Source organism: Triturus cristatus, chromosome 2_1 (genome assembly GCF_964204655.1).
Source record: "Triturus cristatus chromosome 2_1, aTriCri1.1, whole genome shotgun sequence".
Taxonomy (NCBI): domain Eukaryota; kingdom Metazoa; phylum Chordata; class Amphibia; order Caudata; family Salamandridae; genus Triturus; species Triturus cristatus.
Window position 1 is genome coordinate 969,790,704 of NC_140581.1, and position 20,077 is coordinate 969,810,780.

General features: G+C 42.5%; 1 protein-coding gene across 5 annotated transcripts in view; it reads right to left on the bottom strand.

Annotated features, from left to right (window-relative positions):
* The window catches only part of TTC39B (tetratricopeptide repeat domain 39B), a 513,680-nt gene that overhangs the window by 47,211 nt on the left and 446,392 nt on the right, over window positions 1-20,077 (bottom strand). For all 5 annotated transcript variants that reach the window (XM_085633819.1, XM_085633811.1, XM_085633829.1 and 2 more), the window contains one exon: window positions 10,559-10,626. In XM_085633819.1, coding sequence (XP_085489945.1) covers window positions 10,559-10,626 — 68 coding nt within the window. The remainder of the gene's footprint in view (window positions 1-10,558; window positions 10,627-20,077) is intronic.

Consider the following 20,077-nt stretch of genomic DNA (forward strand, 5'->3'; position numbering starts at 1 on the left):
GCCGACTCATTCCCCCGCTGCCGGGCATTGGGTTCCCCCAGTCCTCGTTTTGTTCTCTTCCCCCTCCTCACACTTCTGTGTATAGTTCGGATCCCCCCTCTTGGGGAGCACGTGCTGCTATTTTTGATTGTGGGTTGCCTTGTGGGTGTGGTTTTAATTTTTGTTGTTCTTAATTTAAAATGAAACCGCATAATGGGGCCTGGATGATGTGGCTTTGACATTGTTGCCTACGGAGAAATGCTCCTCCTGTAATACCACGTGTTCCATAAATGTATGTCGTATGTTCCTATCATTGCTAGCGGCCGGCCGGAAGGTTGTGGGCCCGTACTTGTATACTTTTAAGACCTGTAATAAACGGTTTAAAAAAAAAAAAAAACACAAAAAAAAAAAAATATCAGGTATTATTAAAACAACAGCAATAAAACCATAAAAATATCAAAAGCTCACTATGCTATACTTCATTTGGTATAAGCGATTTCCTTTAAAGGAGTACCTTCTTAAAAAAGTGGCTAAGCACTAGGCAGTTTGTTAATTCTCCAACATCTGAAGTCCAATTAATGCAGGGCGGCATTGACGCAATCCCAAAATCCTAAAATCCATGCTTTCCTCAACGCAATATAACATTTGCAAAATAAGACCAGATGAATGGTGGATTGAGTGGAATAATTGTCACACGGACACAAAAGCTGATCCCTCGACCAATCATTAGTTTTTGGGAGGGTCGCGAGTCTGTGGACAATATTCAGTCTAAACCAAGTCAATAACTGTCAAAGCTACCTGGTACAAATATACGGTAAGGTTCCATATGAATATTGGTTATAGTTAGCTTATGTTGCCTTACACTAGGTTTTAAGATTTCTCCTGTCATCCTTACTGTACCCAATAGTTCAAGACACTCCTTTCTTAAGGCCTTTTTGGAAATCCCCTGTAAGGCAATAGGGTCGGTATAGTATTCTGGGTGGCCCATATCCTTTGTGAAATCACAGATATACTTTATCCAGGGGATCTTTAGGGCCCCTTCCAGTTTTAGGCAGTCCTGTATAATTTCCCTATTTAGCTTTGGCTGGTTCTTTGACCAGATCATAGGAGTAATGGTTCTAATTTGATGAGGTCTGAGATAAAAGAAAGACCTAACTCGTCATGGCAGGCATAAGAAGGTGCGCTAGCTGGCACTGATAAAATATACCTTAGAAAATAATTTTCAACAGTTTGTATAGGGAGGGTGTTAGCGAAACCCCATACTCCCACCCCCTACGTTACATTAGTGGTGCATTTGGCCATATAAATTTGAATAAGCTCACCTGGTGGCTTCCTACCTAGCTTTCTTGAAAAAGACGCCAAGGCGGCTGTTGTCTTGATGAATGACAGTTTTTTTGCAAGGATAGCTTGTGCCCACAAGTCGCCTTGGTTAAATAAAATACATAGATAAGAAAAACTTTTTATCTGAGCTAATTTTTCTTTGTCACAAACATGCTTTTCATTCTCTGAAAACTACGGCCACAGCTCATAGTAAAAGTCTTAGAAATGTTAATGGTAAGGCCAAGGTCCTTCATAAAACAGTAAAACTATCTAAAACCCTCTGGAGTCCTATTTGAGTTCTGGACATTAAAACTCCTTCATCCGCGTAAAGGAGAGCAAGTATAGGGCGTCCATTCACAGAGGGAAAATCTCGATTGTTCCTAAGGAGGGCTTGGCACAAACCATTAGTATACAAATTAAAAGACAGGGGGCCAACACTCAGCCTTGCCGCACCCCCCTTTTAACAGGAAAAGCAGGTTTGAGCTCGCTGGCCAAACCAAAGCGTACACTCGCCGACCTTTGCACAGGAGCCTTAGAAAGAGCATAATATGAGATTCGACCCCGACAGCTCCGAGAACCTCCCACAGCCTGTCAAATCCTAATGAATCAAAGGCCGCGGTAAGGTCAACGAATGCCAGATAAAAACGCCCTTTCTTAACTTGCATATATTTACCAACCAATAAATCCAATTTTAAGCTCTGCTCAATAGTCCCCAAACCTTGTCTGAATCCATATTGGATATCTGATAGGAGTGAGTTTTCTTCTGCCTAAACTTGCGGGCGTTCCAGGATAACCCGTCCAGCAACCTTAACCATAGAATCTATTAAAGAGATCGGTCTATAACACCCGGGATCATCTCGGTCCCCTTTTTTAAAAATTGGGACTATGATGGATTCCGCCCATGATTTTAGCAATGGGGCTATGCAGCTATTATTAATCACTATAATAATAATGGGGCCCCAGAGCAGAGTGTTAGACTTAAACAAATCCACAGGTACTCCGTCAGGGCCAGGCGCCTTACCGCTCTGGCTCGCTGATAGGGCTCTTTCCACTTCTTCAAAGGTGAACTGTAAATCTGCCTAGTCAGTGGACGTATCACCAACTTGGAGATGTTGAATCACCTGCCCATTATACACCTTTGAAAAGTCTTTAATCCATAGCTCTTTTGATATAGCAATTTCTATTGTGGGGCCATCCGTAGATTTTAAAAACGGGGTTTTTACCGCTCTCCAAAAGGCAGCACTATCTTTCAATTGTGCTGCACTATGAAGGGATTCCCATGCTTCCCTTCTCTTGGCGCATCTTCTTTCCTTAATGGCCAGTCTATAATCTAGTCTTGCCTGTCTGACCTTAATAGGGTTTCTAGGCTGCTTGCGCAGCTCCTGTTTAAGATTGGAGAGAGTGCATGTACATTTTGGTGTGAACCATCCCTGTTGTTTTAACCCTTTTGCTAAATTGCAAAAATAATAACTCTCTGACCCCAGCCGCAATTTGCTGAAAAGACAGTCGGATATCATCTTGTGGGGCTGATTAACTCAGGCAATTTTCAATGGATGTTTTACATTTTGTTATTAGTTGTTTTGTAGCAGCTTCAGGATCGACCTTTGTCCACCGCAAGGTGTACCCATTGGTTCTATTAAGTGTTACTTTTCCCATAATTTCTGCAACATTATTGACTCTAGCAAGCCTATGTGATGACAAATTAACCTCTAGGCATAGCGGGAAGTGGTCACTCATGGGGTTGTCACCCACCTTGAAAGAATGTAGCCTAGATGCGGGGAGAGGGGTTGGCCTAACGGGTAGGGCACTCAACCTTGGACCTGGGGAACTGGGTTCGAGTCTCGGTAATGACGCTGAACATCCTGTGATTCTGGGCAAATCACTTAATCTCCCCGTACCTAACAAAGAATAAATGTGTGTCCTCATGTAACGTAACTGGTGCTATGTAAAGCGCTCTGATACCTGATTGGATTCAGGTCAAGTTCGCGCTATATAAAACTCTGCAAAAAAAAAAAAGTGAGACCAATATATAATCTATTGTTGAGGATAGACCTCTTCCATTAAGTGTCGAAGGCATAGGGAAAGGTTTAGCCACTAGGTCATTCACGAAGCCAAGCTCAGTGCTCACTATTAGCTCATTAAACAGCTCCCCCATCATAGTGTGACAAAAATGGGTAGTATGTGTGCCCTCTTCATCAATGGTACCACAAATCCTACTATCCTCATGTGGACATATCGCACAATTAAAATCACGCCCACAGACTATCGTAGTCTCCTTACCACTGGCATTATTAAATGAGTTGAGTTCACTGCCAAATTTTTGTATGACATTACCAAAGTAGTCTGGAGGGATGTTGTTGTAAAAGTTGACAAGAATAGTACAATGGGTCATAGTTTGATAACATTTTACCAGCTGATAGTAGCTGGTCCCCAGTATTAGATCTATTTTGTCCGTTGCAAATTTATTCAAAATATGCAAGCAAAGCCCACCCTTCGCCCTGCCCCCTCGTTCTTTCACTGCAGGTTTATGAAAAGTTTTATATCCGTTTATGTGAATTGGTTCTCTGACCCAGGTCTCCTGGAGACATAGTATGTCCTGATCAGGGATAAAAATACACCATGTTTGATTATTTATCTTACTACGCAACCCTGCAATGTTCCAGGAAATGATCTTACATGGTAAGCAATCACCACCAGACGTAGTTCTCGGCGGGGGAGAGCTCAAAGGGAAGGGACTATCAATAAGGGGTAAAACTTGGACCAGAGTTGATAATTCACATAGATCTCAGTGATTGGTTAATGTGCTACTCGTGATGCCTCTCTCAATGGGTTCCCTAACGAATATCGTGTGAGGCGCCCTAAAAACTACGGTCTCTTGTGCGGCAATGCAATCAGTAAGTGGTACTACAACCCCGTTATCCCTGAAAATGCCCATGTCAACATTTGCTCCCCTGTTTAATGGCTTCAGTCAGTCATTATCATCTAAAGTATTGAGAACATCATAATAGTTGTTAACTGGAATTGCATACCTATGTTTTCTCCACCCCCAGTCTCTATCCGCCCCTGGTATGAACTGTGGAAGGTCATGTGGTTTGTAGGAAAAAAACAGGGGTAGAATATTAATCCCCGTATGTTTGATCGACCAGTCGCCCGCCCTATCCAATATTTATTGAACCAGGTCTGGTGACCCAAATATTAATATTATGCAGTCACCCTCTAGTGACTTTTTGGATCTTCCTATCCAACCGATCCGCCGAGCCATCTTAAACTCAGAAAAAAGCGGATTTGATAATCCCGTCCTTGCACTTAACCCTTGCATCAATTTATTTCTCAGTGTTGACCAATGTTATATGTTGCAACGGAGGGACATTGGCCAGCACGATGGTATAAGGCGTTGCTTCTGGGGGAAGATGTAATATATTTGAGCAGGGCGTATCTCTCAGGGACTGGTTATGTTGTCTTGGAGCGGTTGATGTCTGAGCTCCCTCTCTACGTGCGTAGTTATGCCTATCAGAGAGAGGTTCTTTTTTAATATTCAGCAGCCGCTCTTCTATGTTAGATGGCCCCTGTGCTGTGTCTACTTGATTGCTGCTAGAAGATACGTCACCTATATGCAGCCTTCCAGGACCTGCCATGTTATGGCTGTTAAGTGAAGGGCCCGATAAGACCGTTTGAGGTGCTTTCATTGTTCTAGGGACTGAAGTATCAGACTGAGTAGTCGTAGAGCCCCCATTCCTGTTTGGCAAAACGGACTTGGTTATACATTGACATGTGTTGGTCGAGTGAGGCAGAGTGCTACCCGCAAGGGTTTCTAATTTATCTCTGCTCGCTTCCAGTCGGGATAGTTTTTGAATCAGTGGGTTCAATAAGGCTGAAACAACCTCACCCATTTTTAATCAAAACTCGCCATTATCATTATTCCGAGGTGTGGTTGGGGTTATTGGAGTGAAGTCCATATGTGCCGGATTAGTTTCCAGACGATTCTCCTCCTCCCCCTCCTACTCCACAATTTTATTTTTGCAGCCTCTTTTAGGGAGGGGGTGAGATTGCCTATTAAAATCCTGCCCCTTTCTCACCTTGGACTGGGTTGCAGGGCAACTCCCCTGATTAATTTTAACTTTTTGGCCCCTAGCTATTACTTTTGACCTGGTTGAGATAGCGCTTATCTTGGGCGCGTCAGTAGACTCTAAGTCGGATACCTGATTGTGCACTCATTAGTCGGGAAAAAATTAAGTTTGAAGTTAATGAGCTCTACAGGGCCTGATGTTGCAGGCTGACTTAAAGGGGGTTGTGGCTCTGGGGATAGTCTTCGTTCTGTGAGAGCAATTTCATGAATAAGGGCTGACTCTGCTCTCAGTAGAAATGCATCCAGAGTCCCCACCACTCCCTGCCCTGTTAATGATTTACGTTTGCTCATTGTTTTTTGTACCATTTGCCACTATTGGTACACATTATAGCAACAGCTTATACCCTCATACCTTGCTCCTAATGTTCAAACAAGAGTCCACAAAAGTCCACTAGATCAAAGATGAAAATGACGTGGCCCAGCCCGGCCTCTTTCGGCCTCTCCCCGGGCGTTAGCGGCGTGTGTGCCGCAGGGGTTGCTGGGAAATGTGGTGCGGTGATGTAGCAACAGAGTATCCAAAGGTTTCCGGCGGTATAGCGGCAATGTGGCAACAAAGTATCCGAAAGGCTCCCTGGAGTCAGGTCTGTGCTTTATTAAGTCCCTAAACCTTTCAATAAATACGAAGCTACAGATAAGCGAAATTCAAAATCTCGATAGAAAAGTTACAGTCTAGAGCACCTAATGCAAAATATGGAAATCCCTAAGAAGACACTCAATTATAAAAAGAAAATATAGTTTTGTGTAGAATTGCCACATTTCAAACAGCATCTTTTTCTTATAACTCGCTTTTCTGCTCCCTAATCACAAATAAACACTCACTTATAATCCCCAAAATAACTTTTATTAGCCAAACCTAAAACTTAAAAGATATTTTCAGTGAAATAGACTTGTCTGTAGCCACTTATGTTATCAAGAAACAGAAGGGTGAACCATGAGGTGAGACAGTAGGACACTATACCAAGAGTATCCAAGCCTCTTCCACACCTGTAATAGTAGAGAACACACTCAGCCTCATTTCAAAAACATAAATGAAAGAGAAAGTTACAAATGCAAGCAATGCTGGAGAAGCCAGAGAACCCCATAAAAGGTCACTAAAAAGGACGACCAATTAGCACAAGTTGGCAAACTGAGAAGGATAAAATGTGGTCCTCAAGAGCAGAGCAAAAACATACAATAGAACTACTACAAGCATGTTTCCTGCTGTAACACACAGGAATACAAAGCAGACCATAGTATAAATGTTGCCAAAACAAATGTGGTATCCTTGAAAATACAGAAATTACATATTAACCAATATAAAAGTTATCCATGTGCACTGAAGCAGAAACATGCATACAGCTTCTACTGCACTAAATCTAAGCAGTATGACTCTGTGTCTAGAAAAGATGCCAATTCAAGCTTCTGAGCCATACCCACAAAGCCCTCCATGCCTAAAGACCCGCCTACATGAACCACTGCCTGCATTTCCACCGACCACCCAGGAATCTCCGCTCTGCACACCTCACCCTCACACAGATACCACGCATCCGGCACTCCAGAGGAACTCCTTCCACCTCACTGCCAAAGCCTGGAACACTCTCCCTCTCCACCTCCGCAACTCACCCTCTCAGACCCACTTCAGGAAGGAACTCAAGACCTGGCTCTTGACTGATTCCTGTAGCACGGTGCCTGGATACCTTTCGGGTGATAAGCCTTACTTTACAAGTACAAGCTGATTGATTGATTGAGTATGAAATATCAAGCTATTTGAGCCATGCAGACAACAAACGTTGAGCAAAGGATAAAGCAAACATTTTTCAGGAAACTAGTTATGTTGAAGGATTAGAGCATCATGATGTACAGATTAAACTTGGCTAAAAGATGGTATAGTGACAGAATTAGAATATCAAGTTGCAATTTGTATATTAAATCACTAAGGGCAAAGCTGATGACAGTACTACACCTTTGTGCCAGTGGGTCTAATTAGAGCACAGAGGCCATGGCAAACCCCAATTAACAGCCATTGTCTGACCATGTGACACCACAGCCACATCAAATGCATGAAAGATCATCCCAGATTAAATTTAAATAAGGAAATAGTGCACGTGTAGGGACGGTAAGCGGGCAAGAAGACCTGGCACACGCTTACACTTTCGTATCACCTTGGCAGGTTTTAAGTACCAGATCCCGAATTATGCTATTTAACCCCCATTTCCACTTTCAACACTACTGCATCACCCCACCTTGTATTTAGCGGATGTGGCAGTTAAATTAGATAGTCAGCCCGAGTCCGCTTGCCTCACTGATAGATACTCTACAGCGGCCTGTACTGTAAAGACCTGGGTGGCCATTCCGATGCAAACAGTACACAATATCAAATACTTCCCACAATGCTCACTGCGGGACTACCAGCTCTTGGCGGTGACACAGGAACCTCAAGCATGAACACAGGTCTGTAGATTGGAACTTGGGTGATCTTTATAAAAATGGTGCATTCCTAACATTTGCAGTTTGGCGGCCCACCTAGCCCCTTAGGTATATTCCTATGTTTCGGACTGCAGGGTGCAAGCCACCTAGCTGACAATGGATTCCCTTCTGGGTTGAATTCCTTACCGGCACTAGATACTCTACTCACCAACACTACCATTAAATATTTAATACACGTTTATTCCAATCAATGCTCGAGGACCTGCTGGAAAAAGAGCAGTCAGCACTGGGAGGCCAAAATGGGGATGGAATCCCCCCGTAAATCTGCTGTACACAAATAAGCAAGACCTCTTTCAGAAGTAGACTGAGGGTTAGCCATTTAACATTTTTGCACCTGGCATATTACCCCCAAAAACCCTCCATCACTTCAGTTTCCGAGCAGATTCCAACTGTCTAAGGTGTGGAACACCAGAGGCGAACTTCCTACACCTGGTGTGCTCTTGCCCGGGGGTGCTGGCCTATTGGAATGAGATCATTACCCCACTGAAGCAAATGCTTATTAGTGACATCCCACTGGATCCCAGAGTGGCTCTGCGTAGCTGGATTGAGACAACTCAGCGCACTGGCATTACTGCTGGCCAAGCATTTGGCAGCTTGCTACTGGGGCAGGGGTCGCTTTCCAAAACTTAAACAACGGCTACAAGCAATAACCTAATGTAATCAACAACTTGAAAAGTATGTAGAGCTACTCCTTACGCCTCCCACCCAAGCCAAGCGTCCCAACCCAGAGATTTATAGGACCCATTTAAACTGTACCTAATACAATCTCAGCCGGAAGAGGAGGCCATGCCTGAGATGCTGGCCTGACTGCCACCTCTCTGGAGGGAAGAGACATGGAGGGATGATCAGGGAGTCAATGGACTGTGGTGGGGTGAGGTTGATGGGAAACACCCAGGAGCGCCCTATCGCAGCCATTACCACAGCATTTAGAATTCAAAATTAGTTTGCTTGACGGACAATGATATTCTCAGTGGGGGCATGGTCCTGCGGGGAGATAGTAATATGTTCCTGAGGGTTCGCTGTTTTGCATTACCTTTCAATGGTTATAGCGGATTTGGCACTACGCTGTCAGAGTGAAATGATGTCTCGTTGGGCCTGTTTATGTTGTAGTTAAATATGATGCAGTTTATCATTCGATAAAACCAATAAATAAATAAAAAACGGAAATCGCGGATGTCATGATGTAGTTTCTGAATATTATGTAAGTGAAATATTGACAACATGGGAAAGTGATACCCCAGAAGGCAAGGCAACTTATGTTTCACTAAAATCATGAGGCAGCACAGCAAAACATGCAGACCATCTTTTTCATTGATTTCATCATCACATATTTCGACGCCTTGTTCGCGGGATCCGTGCAAGATGCCATAACACAGAGCAGCATGCTAGTCACGAAGACAGAAAACCAACCCTCTAGGACGTGGCTGCTTGAATAGGGAAGCTATGACGCAACACACATTCAACAAGGACCCAAATGACAAAGTGACGTGGAATGAAATGATGTCAGCAATCACTACGTATGTATGATCTTGCACAGTTCGCTTCTTCTCTGGTAACTCACACCCATGTTCATGGCTGAGATGGCTCAAAGTTGTGACCAGGAGAAAGACACAAGGAAGGATGCAAGGCCTCCACGAGAGGACACTGACAAGTGCCACAGGGGAAGAGAGGGCTGTCAATATAGCATAGAGCAGTAATCACTTCTCGTGCAGGAGTACAGAATAATTTCATATTAAAAGAAGATTTTTTGTCATTGTAGTTTTATCCTAGTACTTGAAGGAAGCGTTCAATGTACTGTGGTTCAGCAACAACATTAGATTCAAGGAAATAAACTTAACCAGCAAAACTAGGAATATTGTGCTTATCTAGAGTTACAGGTAAAGACATGCATTTGAGCACATTTAAATACAGTCATTTGTTGGGGCAGAGAATGCACATAATGTGCTGTAGAAAATCAAGAGAGAGTGAGGGAATTTAGGAACTGCTCTTTAGATCAGCCTCTTAAACATATCCATGTTTGGCTAATATATTTACATTTTGCTAAATGTCCCTTAATAACTTGGTGACAGTCTACTGGAACGGAAACTTAGCACACTCGAAATCGCTCCAACCTGCCCTATTGCACATCCAAGTCTGCTAAATCGACTGTACCATTTTTAAGGAAAGGACCTAGAACACAGACTGCAATCCAAACCCCCAAAACCATGTTTCTAAAGCTGCCTCACAAATTGATCTCCACTCCACTAAAGTCAACATAGGGACCGGAGTTTTGATCATGAGGGGAACTACTGTTTTTTAGCTCTATAAGCATATTCCTCTTCACCCAACAACTGAGAAACTATCATGGTTGAATTTCATTAAGAAAACAATAATGCTAAAATGGGATGTCATTTCTTTATGTTTCTGAAGAGAACTTAAAAGGGATTTCGTAAAATGTTGTTGTGCCATCCTCCATACCAGCGTCATGGACTTGTCCCACTGGCCTGCAGAAGAAACTGAAGAAGTTAATTTTTAGCACTAAATCCAGGATTATTAAGGCGGGAGTGGCTAAATAATGTACAGTATGTGGCAGCCTCACTGATTGAGTCCATACTGTTACATTTGATTTGTATATTTTTTCTGCCAATGGTCACACTTGGACAGAGACCAGAATTGAACCTCCATTACCTGCACAAACGTCAGCGCGGCTTTTTGTAGTAAACATTCAGCATAACAGAGCTCTGCATGCATTTCCTCTAGAAGAGAAAAGGGGAAGGGGGCAAAAAGTATATATATTAAAGACTGGACCAGATTTACATGGGCTAAACGCTATTTACCTACAATACACATAGCACAGGTATATCTGCAGTGGAAACAAAGAACCATTATGGTCAACTACAGATAGTCTGAACAAAAATACACAGAAGGTGTCTGTGTAATTAATAACACATACAACACAATAACACATGACTCCTCCCCTTCTGATCCACTGTATGTAAATTCATCACTTGAAGATTAATTGTAGACATCCGAGTACAAACCAAGAATTGGCTCTTCCGAACCATTATGAAATGCCCATGATAGTGGATACCAACACACATTATGCCACATCACACCGCTTTACACCATTAAAAACCTTATTGTTTAAAATGGTCCAAGTCTCAAACACATTAGCTACATTGACGCAATGCATTAGAAAGGCACAGAAACAGGAAATGCACCCACAATCACAACCTATGCTGTGGGAAAGCACAGAGACAAGAAAGGACCACTAGTAATGCTCTCATCTGCCTCTGGACTGATACTACCTGCTGTAAAGCTAAGAACAGAAGGACACAATTATAACTAGTGCCAGGAGAAGGGCCTTCAAAGTAGACACTGATCATTTAACCAGCACCCCAAGACTGCCTACATCAGAAGGGTTTTCTTTCTGGGTTAGTGTACATGTGTAAGCTGTTTTGCATGAACGTGACAGTGCCTATGAACCTCCCTCCTGAGTAAGAGAAAGGAGCTTAATGCTTCAAACAAAGTCAACTCATTTTGTCTTGATTTGGTTACTCATAGCTTCCAGCTTTGGAAATCTTGTGACTTGAGCACTTCCCAGTGCTGTGTCAAACAAGAGACCTTTATTTAAGTCCTGGTGCACCTGCACTTACCTAGCATAATGAATAGGATGTAGGGACGTTGTGGACTCCCTTGAATTCTAGGATCTCAGGACAAATGTGAGTGGGCAGGATGTAACACTACTAATCCAACACCTAGAACTCAAAGATATAATCATCTGTTACTACTCCCCCACAGAGCAGTAATTGTGGCAACATAATGGGGCTTTAAATGATGAGAGGGATCACCACTAACATCACCAAGCACATAACAAATTGCATCGCTTTTTACATCACAAGATCTGATACGATCAAATATAGTACCACGTGTGAGCCTGACCCGCAGACGCTAAATAGAGGACCTGCACACTTAAAGGGCACCGCACATGTGACTATGTCCTATAAGAACTGGGCATAGGCTAGGTTAGCCCCCGTCTCTGTACACTATATGCAAGTCACTGTCTATCTCTGGGGTTTTCGAAACATAAGTGGATCCACAAATACACTATCATAGGTGCTATCAAATATTAGCTGATGAACAGTCCACATATTGCAAAATAAGCATGACAGTATTTGATCATTCATTGATGTGTTATGAGCAGTGAGGCAACTTGCATACGCATTCAGTGAGCCCAGGTGCTACCTTAAGCTCACTCATCAGCCACACTTTTTGAACTATGTATGTCTCAAGGCAATTTAGGCAGCAATAAAAGAAGCAACTTAAAAAAGGTGTGGGCCTTAATAGTCGGAGGAACACAGGATGTAAAAGTTAACCTTTCATTTCAATAGATAAAGAGAATATGTAATTTTTAATCTTAGAAGATACTATGCTTTAAACATTTCTTTTATTGAACATTCGTCATGAAAAGTACTGAAATTACCTAAAACATGCTTCGTGACCCAACTGCAAGATTTTGATATTCTAAGCTGAAGCACTAACTGCAATGTAAATGTCCCACCATTACATATCACCCACCTATGCATGGAGGAAAACAAAAATGGTGGTGGTAAAGCCAGAGCAAGGGACTAATGGCACGAAATTAAGAGTTAGGAGTCCACCTTGCACTCCTGATCATATACAAATTCCCATTTACCTACTGATACACAGTTGTTGCCACATCTGGAAGCTAAATGAGAGCATTATACAATACTATTTCAAGTAACAGCTCTCTGCCTCCTGAATCTCTGGCAGGACATTCAACCGGTTTGGATGTTGCCCCACTGTTCTTAAAAAGTTTTGGTCACCACCACGAGTTGAAACAAATGGACTTTGCCTGGTTGTGAAAGCCCTATGCATTGCACACACGCAGGCTAAAAGATGTGACCAGAGCTTCATTTGTGCTGGTGATTGGGACCGGCACTCATATTTGGGGATCAGGACTTGCGGTTCAACATCAGACTTTGACTTCACACATGAGGACAATGGCAGAGAGGGACGAGAAAGTCAGGATAACAGTGAAAAGGTAGGAAGCCGGGATGAAAAAGAACCCACAAGACTGAGACAAAGTGACATGACACGTAGGAAGGTAGAAGAAAAGGCGCAAATTGGAATCAAGAGTGTGCCTATAAGTTCAATAATCCAGTTATTTCGAAAAATCTTTAGTGGACTCCTAAGAAAAACTTTGGGCCCTTTGACTTATTTATTTATTTTACAAATTGTCCCTTCGACGGGGGCAGACTTCATCCAATGTAAACGTACACTTTACGGCCAATGAATAACTATCAGAGCAAGCATGGTACAACTATTGATAAATCCCCATTTTCAAAAAAACATTTTAGATGAGGAAGCTCCTGATCAGTACATACAAAACAATCAATGCAATATGCTTCCAAAGAGAATAAGGACCATCAATAGCCATCAGAAATTCAGAGACCCAATAAAGACCTGGCTTTTTCCCAAAGTCAGGACTCAAGTGAACCTCAGGCTATAACCTTGACTGGGTTGTATAAGCAGCAAGAAAGAAAACCCTTCTCTTGCAACTCCAAGCCTCAGATGCTACTGCACAGTGCTGCGCCAAGTCGGGAGCACTCTCTCTAGGCATCACAGGACACCAAAATACAACACTAAAGATGACACCCTTCTCCCATCCTTGCACAATATATTGAGTAACTGCTGACTTTACAGTCTGAAAAGTGGTTTGGGTCGGCAAGAGGTAGTAAAGTGCTATAGAAACACTACAATATTTGAGAATTTCCCCCCACTTGGCAATTACCAACCAAACCACTCCCAAACTAAATGACAACTTAATATTATACTCCCCATGATTCCCCTACAGTTTCCTCACACCCAAAAAACTTCAACTTTGCAAAGTGTTACTCAATTTTTTCTTAAGATATACAAGAAGTGGGACTGCCTGTGCAGTCCCTGAAAAAGGCTTGGGTCTCAAACTTGATAAAGTGAGAACATTTCCGCTGCACTAATTCACAAATAAAAGAAACAAATACAGGTTGCATACCATTATGGTGTCTGCATCACAGAGGAGAAAAGAGCTCAATTCAGACGCATAGTAATTGTTACATCATCTTCTATTGCAGTACTGACAGCCTTTCCCTCTCTTCAAGGCACAGCATAGCTTGCTCTTCAAGCTAATATTCGGGATACTGGGCATTAATCAACCCTTTATGAGGAGTCACCAGACAATAGGACTCCACGTCCAGGTCGCCTTTGCTAGCACGATAGTGTGCCTCGTGTCAGTTGTTGCGAATGAGTGATATGCTATGAAATGCCCATTCATCCCTAGCTCTGGTTATCTCACTTTCACATGGACTGAGGAACAATGCTTGGGTGCCAGTAACATCATCTAAATCAGCCCCACTGTAGACAACGCAGAGGAGAGCACAGTACCTCCTCATTGAAAAGCCATCAAGGCTTCATATTCACACATCCTTTTGACTGTGGATTGTGAACAGTGTTTTGATGGCAGCCATTGACTGGTTGTTGCTCAGCGGTGCTCGACATGCAAAAGTAAAAGAGGAAAATATGCAGGTTCGAAATCAACAATGCAAACGTTAGATCCAGTCAGCATTTGCCTCACTGGACTAAATGCAGTCAATCTATGGAGCTGTGTTTGAGACATGGTTACAGGTTTCTGTGCCAGTGGCACTACACAACCTTTCTTCAATAAGAAAATCGATAAAAGTAGTACCATTGGATAAGGTGCTTGTAACTTAATTAACGAGGGCAAGACACCCTCTGGGGTGAACATGTGTTATTTTAATGCTCCAGTTATGCTATATGCATTGTATGTGATGGGTGTGGAATGTCATGGAATGGTGGGGCTGGGATACGTGATGTTCCCATGAGGGGAGAATTCTTAGGTGGCTGTTTGTGTTGGGCGGTTGAGGTGACAGGAAGTATAAACCTAGTGTAACTACCTTAAGGAGAGTGTGTCTCCTTTTCAGTGGCGATGAGCTGATGTCATGTTCAATGCATCCCTCTTCGGGATACTGCTCGGTGTGGTGCCACCAGTGCAGTTCTGACATGGCGCAGGGAACGGGCAAGAAACATTAAGCTGTATGCCATCCATGCTGTTGAGTGCTGTGGCAAAATTCTGAGGTCCTTGGGAGGTATGCCGGTGAGCAGGACCATGAGAGGCAATTATTTTGGGAAAGAGAGCACAGCCTTGGTGGCCATCTTATGTTTTTAGGATGAGATTGTTCTATCAGATGTAGAACACACCCGGCTCATCGTTGAAACACACACCTTGTGTGTACAATGTGGTGGCCATTTTTAGAGGTTGGAAAACTTACTATTGCTTGGAATCGGAACGGCGACTTCTGGCATTGTTTAGTCTCTATAGGTTTTCAGTGACAGGCACACCTGAGCATATTTACATTAACCAATTGTATAGCCTGACAGGCACACATGGTCATTTATATTTGATTCTGCTGCCATACGGATAAACACGTTATTTTGGCAACAGTTTTTGTTAATAATTTTTGTTTTAGACACACTTTTGGCTATTGGAGAAAACTGTATTGGGGTTTTGGGAGGGAGTTCTACAAAGACATTGTATTTGCTATAAGGGTTTGGGCAACAACTCACCCATGTCACCTTATGAAGAGAATAATGACACCTTCCCAATTTCTTCAAGTCCCTGGTACTCCTCCATTAAATTGGCAACAATGAAAGGGGACTTTTGAAGCATATTTGGAGGCAAATGAGGGTGAAACTTTTATTTCAAAAAACAAAAAAAGCACTTTTGATATATAATTTAGATTCTGAAGAGAGAAGCATTTTGAAGACCTTGCCCCTGGAGGTTGTCAATGTTCATACTGATGGAGGGAAAGAAGGGGCTTGCATGTCTGCAATGGCTGAGTATGCATTCATCATCAAAACATTGGATAAGAGATTCAGCGCTAAAAAAAACATTGTTACAATGGGCTCAGTTCCCTGGTGAATCAATTGATGATTTTGTTGCCGCTTTAACAACTCTTGCAGCAGCGTGCAACCTCAGGGAATTTAGAGACAAAATTATCTGTGATCCACTCATTGAGGGAACGAATAAGAAGATGCCAGAAAAACTTTTATTCACTGAGGACCCGGAGTTAGAAACGGTTTTGGCATTGGCATGAAGTGTTGACCATTCATAAATGTGCATGAGAGGGATGAATGACAGTGCGAGATCGAGTTAGGTTAAACACATTTATAAACAATATGCCAAGCAACCAACTGGAGATCTGAATGCTAAAGTTCCGCAAAATTCTAAAATGGTTTCTGCCAAAAGTAGTGAGGAAAATAATGAAATACTGTGTTTAGGAGTGGGAGTAAATCACATCTAGGAAATGCTAAATTTTGTAAGTCAAGTTTGTTTCAAATGTGGGAAATAAGGGCATTTTGCATGAGTGTGTAAAGCCAATCCAGGACTAAAACCTTGCTCTTCGCTTTGGTTTGGTCTATAGAGGAGAGCGTATTTTCAGATGAGGATAACAATAATGTTGTGCTGATGTTATCTGCTTCTGAACATGAACGGGATGGTGTAGTGAAGACGACTTCCACGGTTGGTTTGGGAAAAAGGCACATCGTGTGAAATTGCAGTGAACAACAAGTTGATTATATTTATGGCGGATTCTGGGTTCCTTTCACGTAAATCAATGAGGAAGATTTTCAGAAATTGGGAAATATTCAGTTGCACAAATCTAGTATTACAATTTTTTCATATGCAGGTAAAAGGATAGAGGTGTGGGGGAAATGTGATGCCAAGTTGGAATTTGAAGGTAAGTCTACTATTGGGCCAATATATATTGTCAAAGATGGTTTCAATTTGTTGTGATGGAAGGACACACAAGCTGTAGCTCACAAGGTATATAAAGTGCAGTTGAGTTCATGGAGTGAATTGAAAATGGAGCTGGAAAGGTTATGTGATATGGGAGTTATTGAGTCAATCCAAGGGTCATAGTTTTGGCACAAAGGCTGGGAAATCACTGAGACTGTTGATTTGAGAGATTTTAATGTGAATATATGGATTGATTACCAACCCTTGCCCAAAATTAATGAGATTCTAGGAAGTTTAGGAGGGGCTTTGTTTTTCACTTCCTTTGATATGTCTGCAGCTTATCATCAAATTGAGCTATGTGTTGATTCTAGACATCTCACACCATTTATGATGCCAGAAGGGGCATATCTTTATATTTGCACACCTTTTGGATTAGCATCAGCATCAGTGGTGTTCCAAAGATAAATGAATAATTTGCTTAAGAACACTGTGGGGATTTACTTACACCCAGGACGACATTTTGGTATTTGGCAAAAGTGAGACTGAACATGACTGCAGATTGAGAAAGGTGTTGGAAATCATCAAGTCGAGTGGTATGACTTTAAGGAAGGATAAGTGCAAATTTTTCTGAAAAACCATGTATCTAGCAAGGCTATTGAACTAAAGGTTAAAATTATAGAAGCTATTCAGAATGCGAGAAGACCAAGCGCAAAAGATCAGCTTTGCTCATTTTAGGTTTAGTAGAGTACTATGCCACGTTTGTGAGTAATTTTCCTGATACAATGGCATGTTTGCACAAACTGTTAAAGAAGAATTCGAAGTTTGTTAGGGACGATGAATGTGATGTGAATTTTGAATAAACCAAAAATAAGATTGTGCATGCACGACCTCTCAAAGCTTTTGATACTAATGATATGTGCATTATTTCTACTGAAGCAAGTGATATTGGATTAGGTGCTGTAGAAAGAAGGGGCGATGGTAGTGAGGAATTGTTTTGGCTTCAATAACATTGAGGGATGATGAGGATACGTATTCTGTTATCAAAAAGAAGCACTAGGTTTGTGGTGGGGTGTCCAATATCTCAAAAATCTTGTGTGGGGCAGTTAAGTTCATTTTGAGGATCGATCACAAACCACTGGTGGATCTGTTCAGTACAAGGGGTGGAGGAAGAGCTACCTAGTGGAAATACAGATTGCAAGAATTTCATTACAAGCTAGAATATGTGGCGAGTGCCAAGAATTTTGTGACTGATAGTTTGTCCAGATTACCTGTGAGAGAGAGTGGACACACACATGAAATGAGGAATGAATTAGAAATGGCATGTACAGTGAGTTCAACTGGCGGTGCCGTGAACGGGTTATCGTCAGAACAAGGGTGATTAAGGCCATTATGTGATGACAAGGGTGTTCAGGAATTAGTAAAGTTTATTACCTGTGGTTGGCCTGATAATAAAAATACACCTGAAACATTAATTCCTTACAATAGAGTTTCTGATGAGATTCCGGTTGTATTCGCAAAAATATTTTGGATTTAGCTCATAAGGGCCATTTTGGCGTGCATGCCATGAAGTGTGGAGTAAGACACTATTTTTGGTGGGCAGTAGTAGATGTAGCCATAGAACGATACGTTTGTGATTGGTGTGCAGGCATTCTCAGTTAGAACTCACGAATAACATGTCCTTCTACAGTCAGTCCCATTGTACTCAATAATTTGCCATGGCACAAGGTAGCGTTTGATGTATCTATACCTTTTGGGGTTTTGGGTGGCACGTCAAAGTTTGGCCTTGTTCTAGTTGATCATTTGTCCAAGTGGCCGGAGGTGAAATTTGTGGAGTCTATAAATTCCAATGACACTGACTCACGAAACAAAAATGGTCATATGAGGTTTTCATCTAGGAGGAAAATAAGTTTTGCTCAGTTTAAGGATTATGCCATGTCCTAGTAGTGGGGGGGATGGAGGGGGGAGGGGGAGAGAGAGCGAGAGAGAAAGAGAGCGAGCGAGAGAGAGAGAGAGCGAGCGAGCGGGTGAGCGTGTGTATATATATATGCTGTATATTTGGTTATTTTCACTGTCGATTCTATGTAATGCAATCCTATAGTGATGCTTCTACGCTTTGCACTCTTTTCTTTGGAGTAAGTTAATAATTATACTGTAGCTGATTTTTTATTATTAAAGTGTTTTTAGTTATTACTATTGTTTGGTTAGTCGTTTTGTAAGTATATTTCTTAGATACATGGATTATTCTTTCCATCATTGTTGTAAAGGGGGTGTGATGGGTGTGGAATGCCATGGAATTGTGGGGCTGGGCTACATGATGTTCTCTGTGTGAAACACTGTGATGTTCTCTGCATGGCACGCTCTTGAGGGGAGAACTCTTAGGTGGCAGTCACTGCTGGGTGGTTGAGGTGACATGAGGAATAAAGCTGGTGTACCTACCTTTTGGAGAGTGTGACTGTTTTTCTCAATGTCAATTTCAATTTGTTCTAATACCTATTCATGCACCGAAAATAATTTTTGAATTTAAAATATTGTATTAGTTTTAGGGGATACAAAAAAATGAGGGGGAGGTAATAGGGAGGGGTACTGGACAATCCTAATGAGGTAAATGCTTGTGGTACATGAGCACATCCAGAATGCCTCCGCCAGACTCACTGTGAACATCCTCCACCACAGCCACATCACCGGTCACCTGAGAGATCTCCACTGGCTCCCAGTCAAAGAAAGAATTGCCTTCAAGTTCCTCATACATGCCTACAAAGCCCTCCACAACGCCGGACTTGCACACCGCAACCATCGCCTCTCCTTCTACACACCCACGAGACACCTCACCTCCGCCCAGCTGGCCCTTATCACCATCCCACAGATCGACAAGACCCCAGCTGGAGGAAGATCCTTCTCCTACCTCGTTGCTAAAACCTGGATCACCCTGTCTCTACGCTTCAGGCAATCACTGTCACTGTCTCCATTCAGGAAGGACCTCAAGACCTGGCTCTGACTGAACCGCAGTGCCTTCGACGAACCTGCAGTGCCCCTCCCCACACAGCACCTTGAGACCCTTGTGGGTGAGTAGTCACTCTTTAAAAGCACCCTGATTGATTGAATACATTTTAGAGTAAAACAAAATATAATCAGCAGGTTATAGATGTAAATCACATTTGTATGTTCGGAATTATTAATGGAGGTGAACCCCGGGGGAGTAGGTTGAGTATGGGGTGGAGGTGGGAGGAGAGGGACAAGGCTGACTTACGAGGCCCTAGAGAGAGAGGGTTAGAAGAAAGAGCGAGGGATGCCTAGGATATAGTACTGGCAGTAATTTGACGGCAGACATTTGTTGCTTAGCGCCTAAAAGTGAGAGCTGGGTTGAGTTAGCGCCCACGTTGGGGATGGGG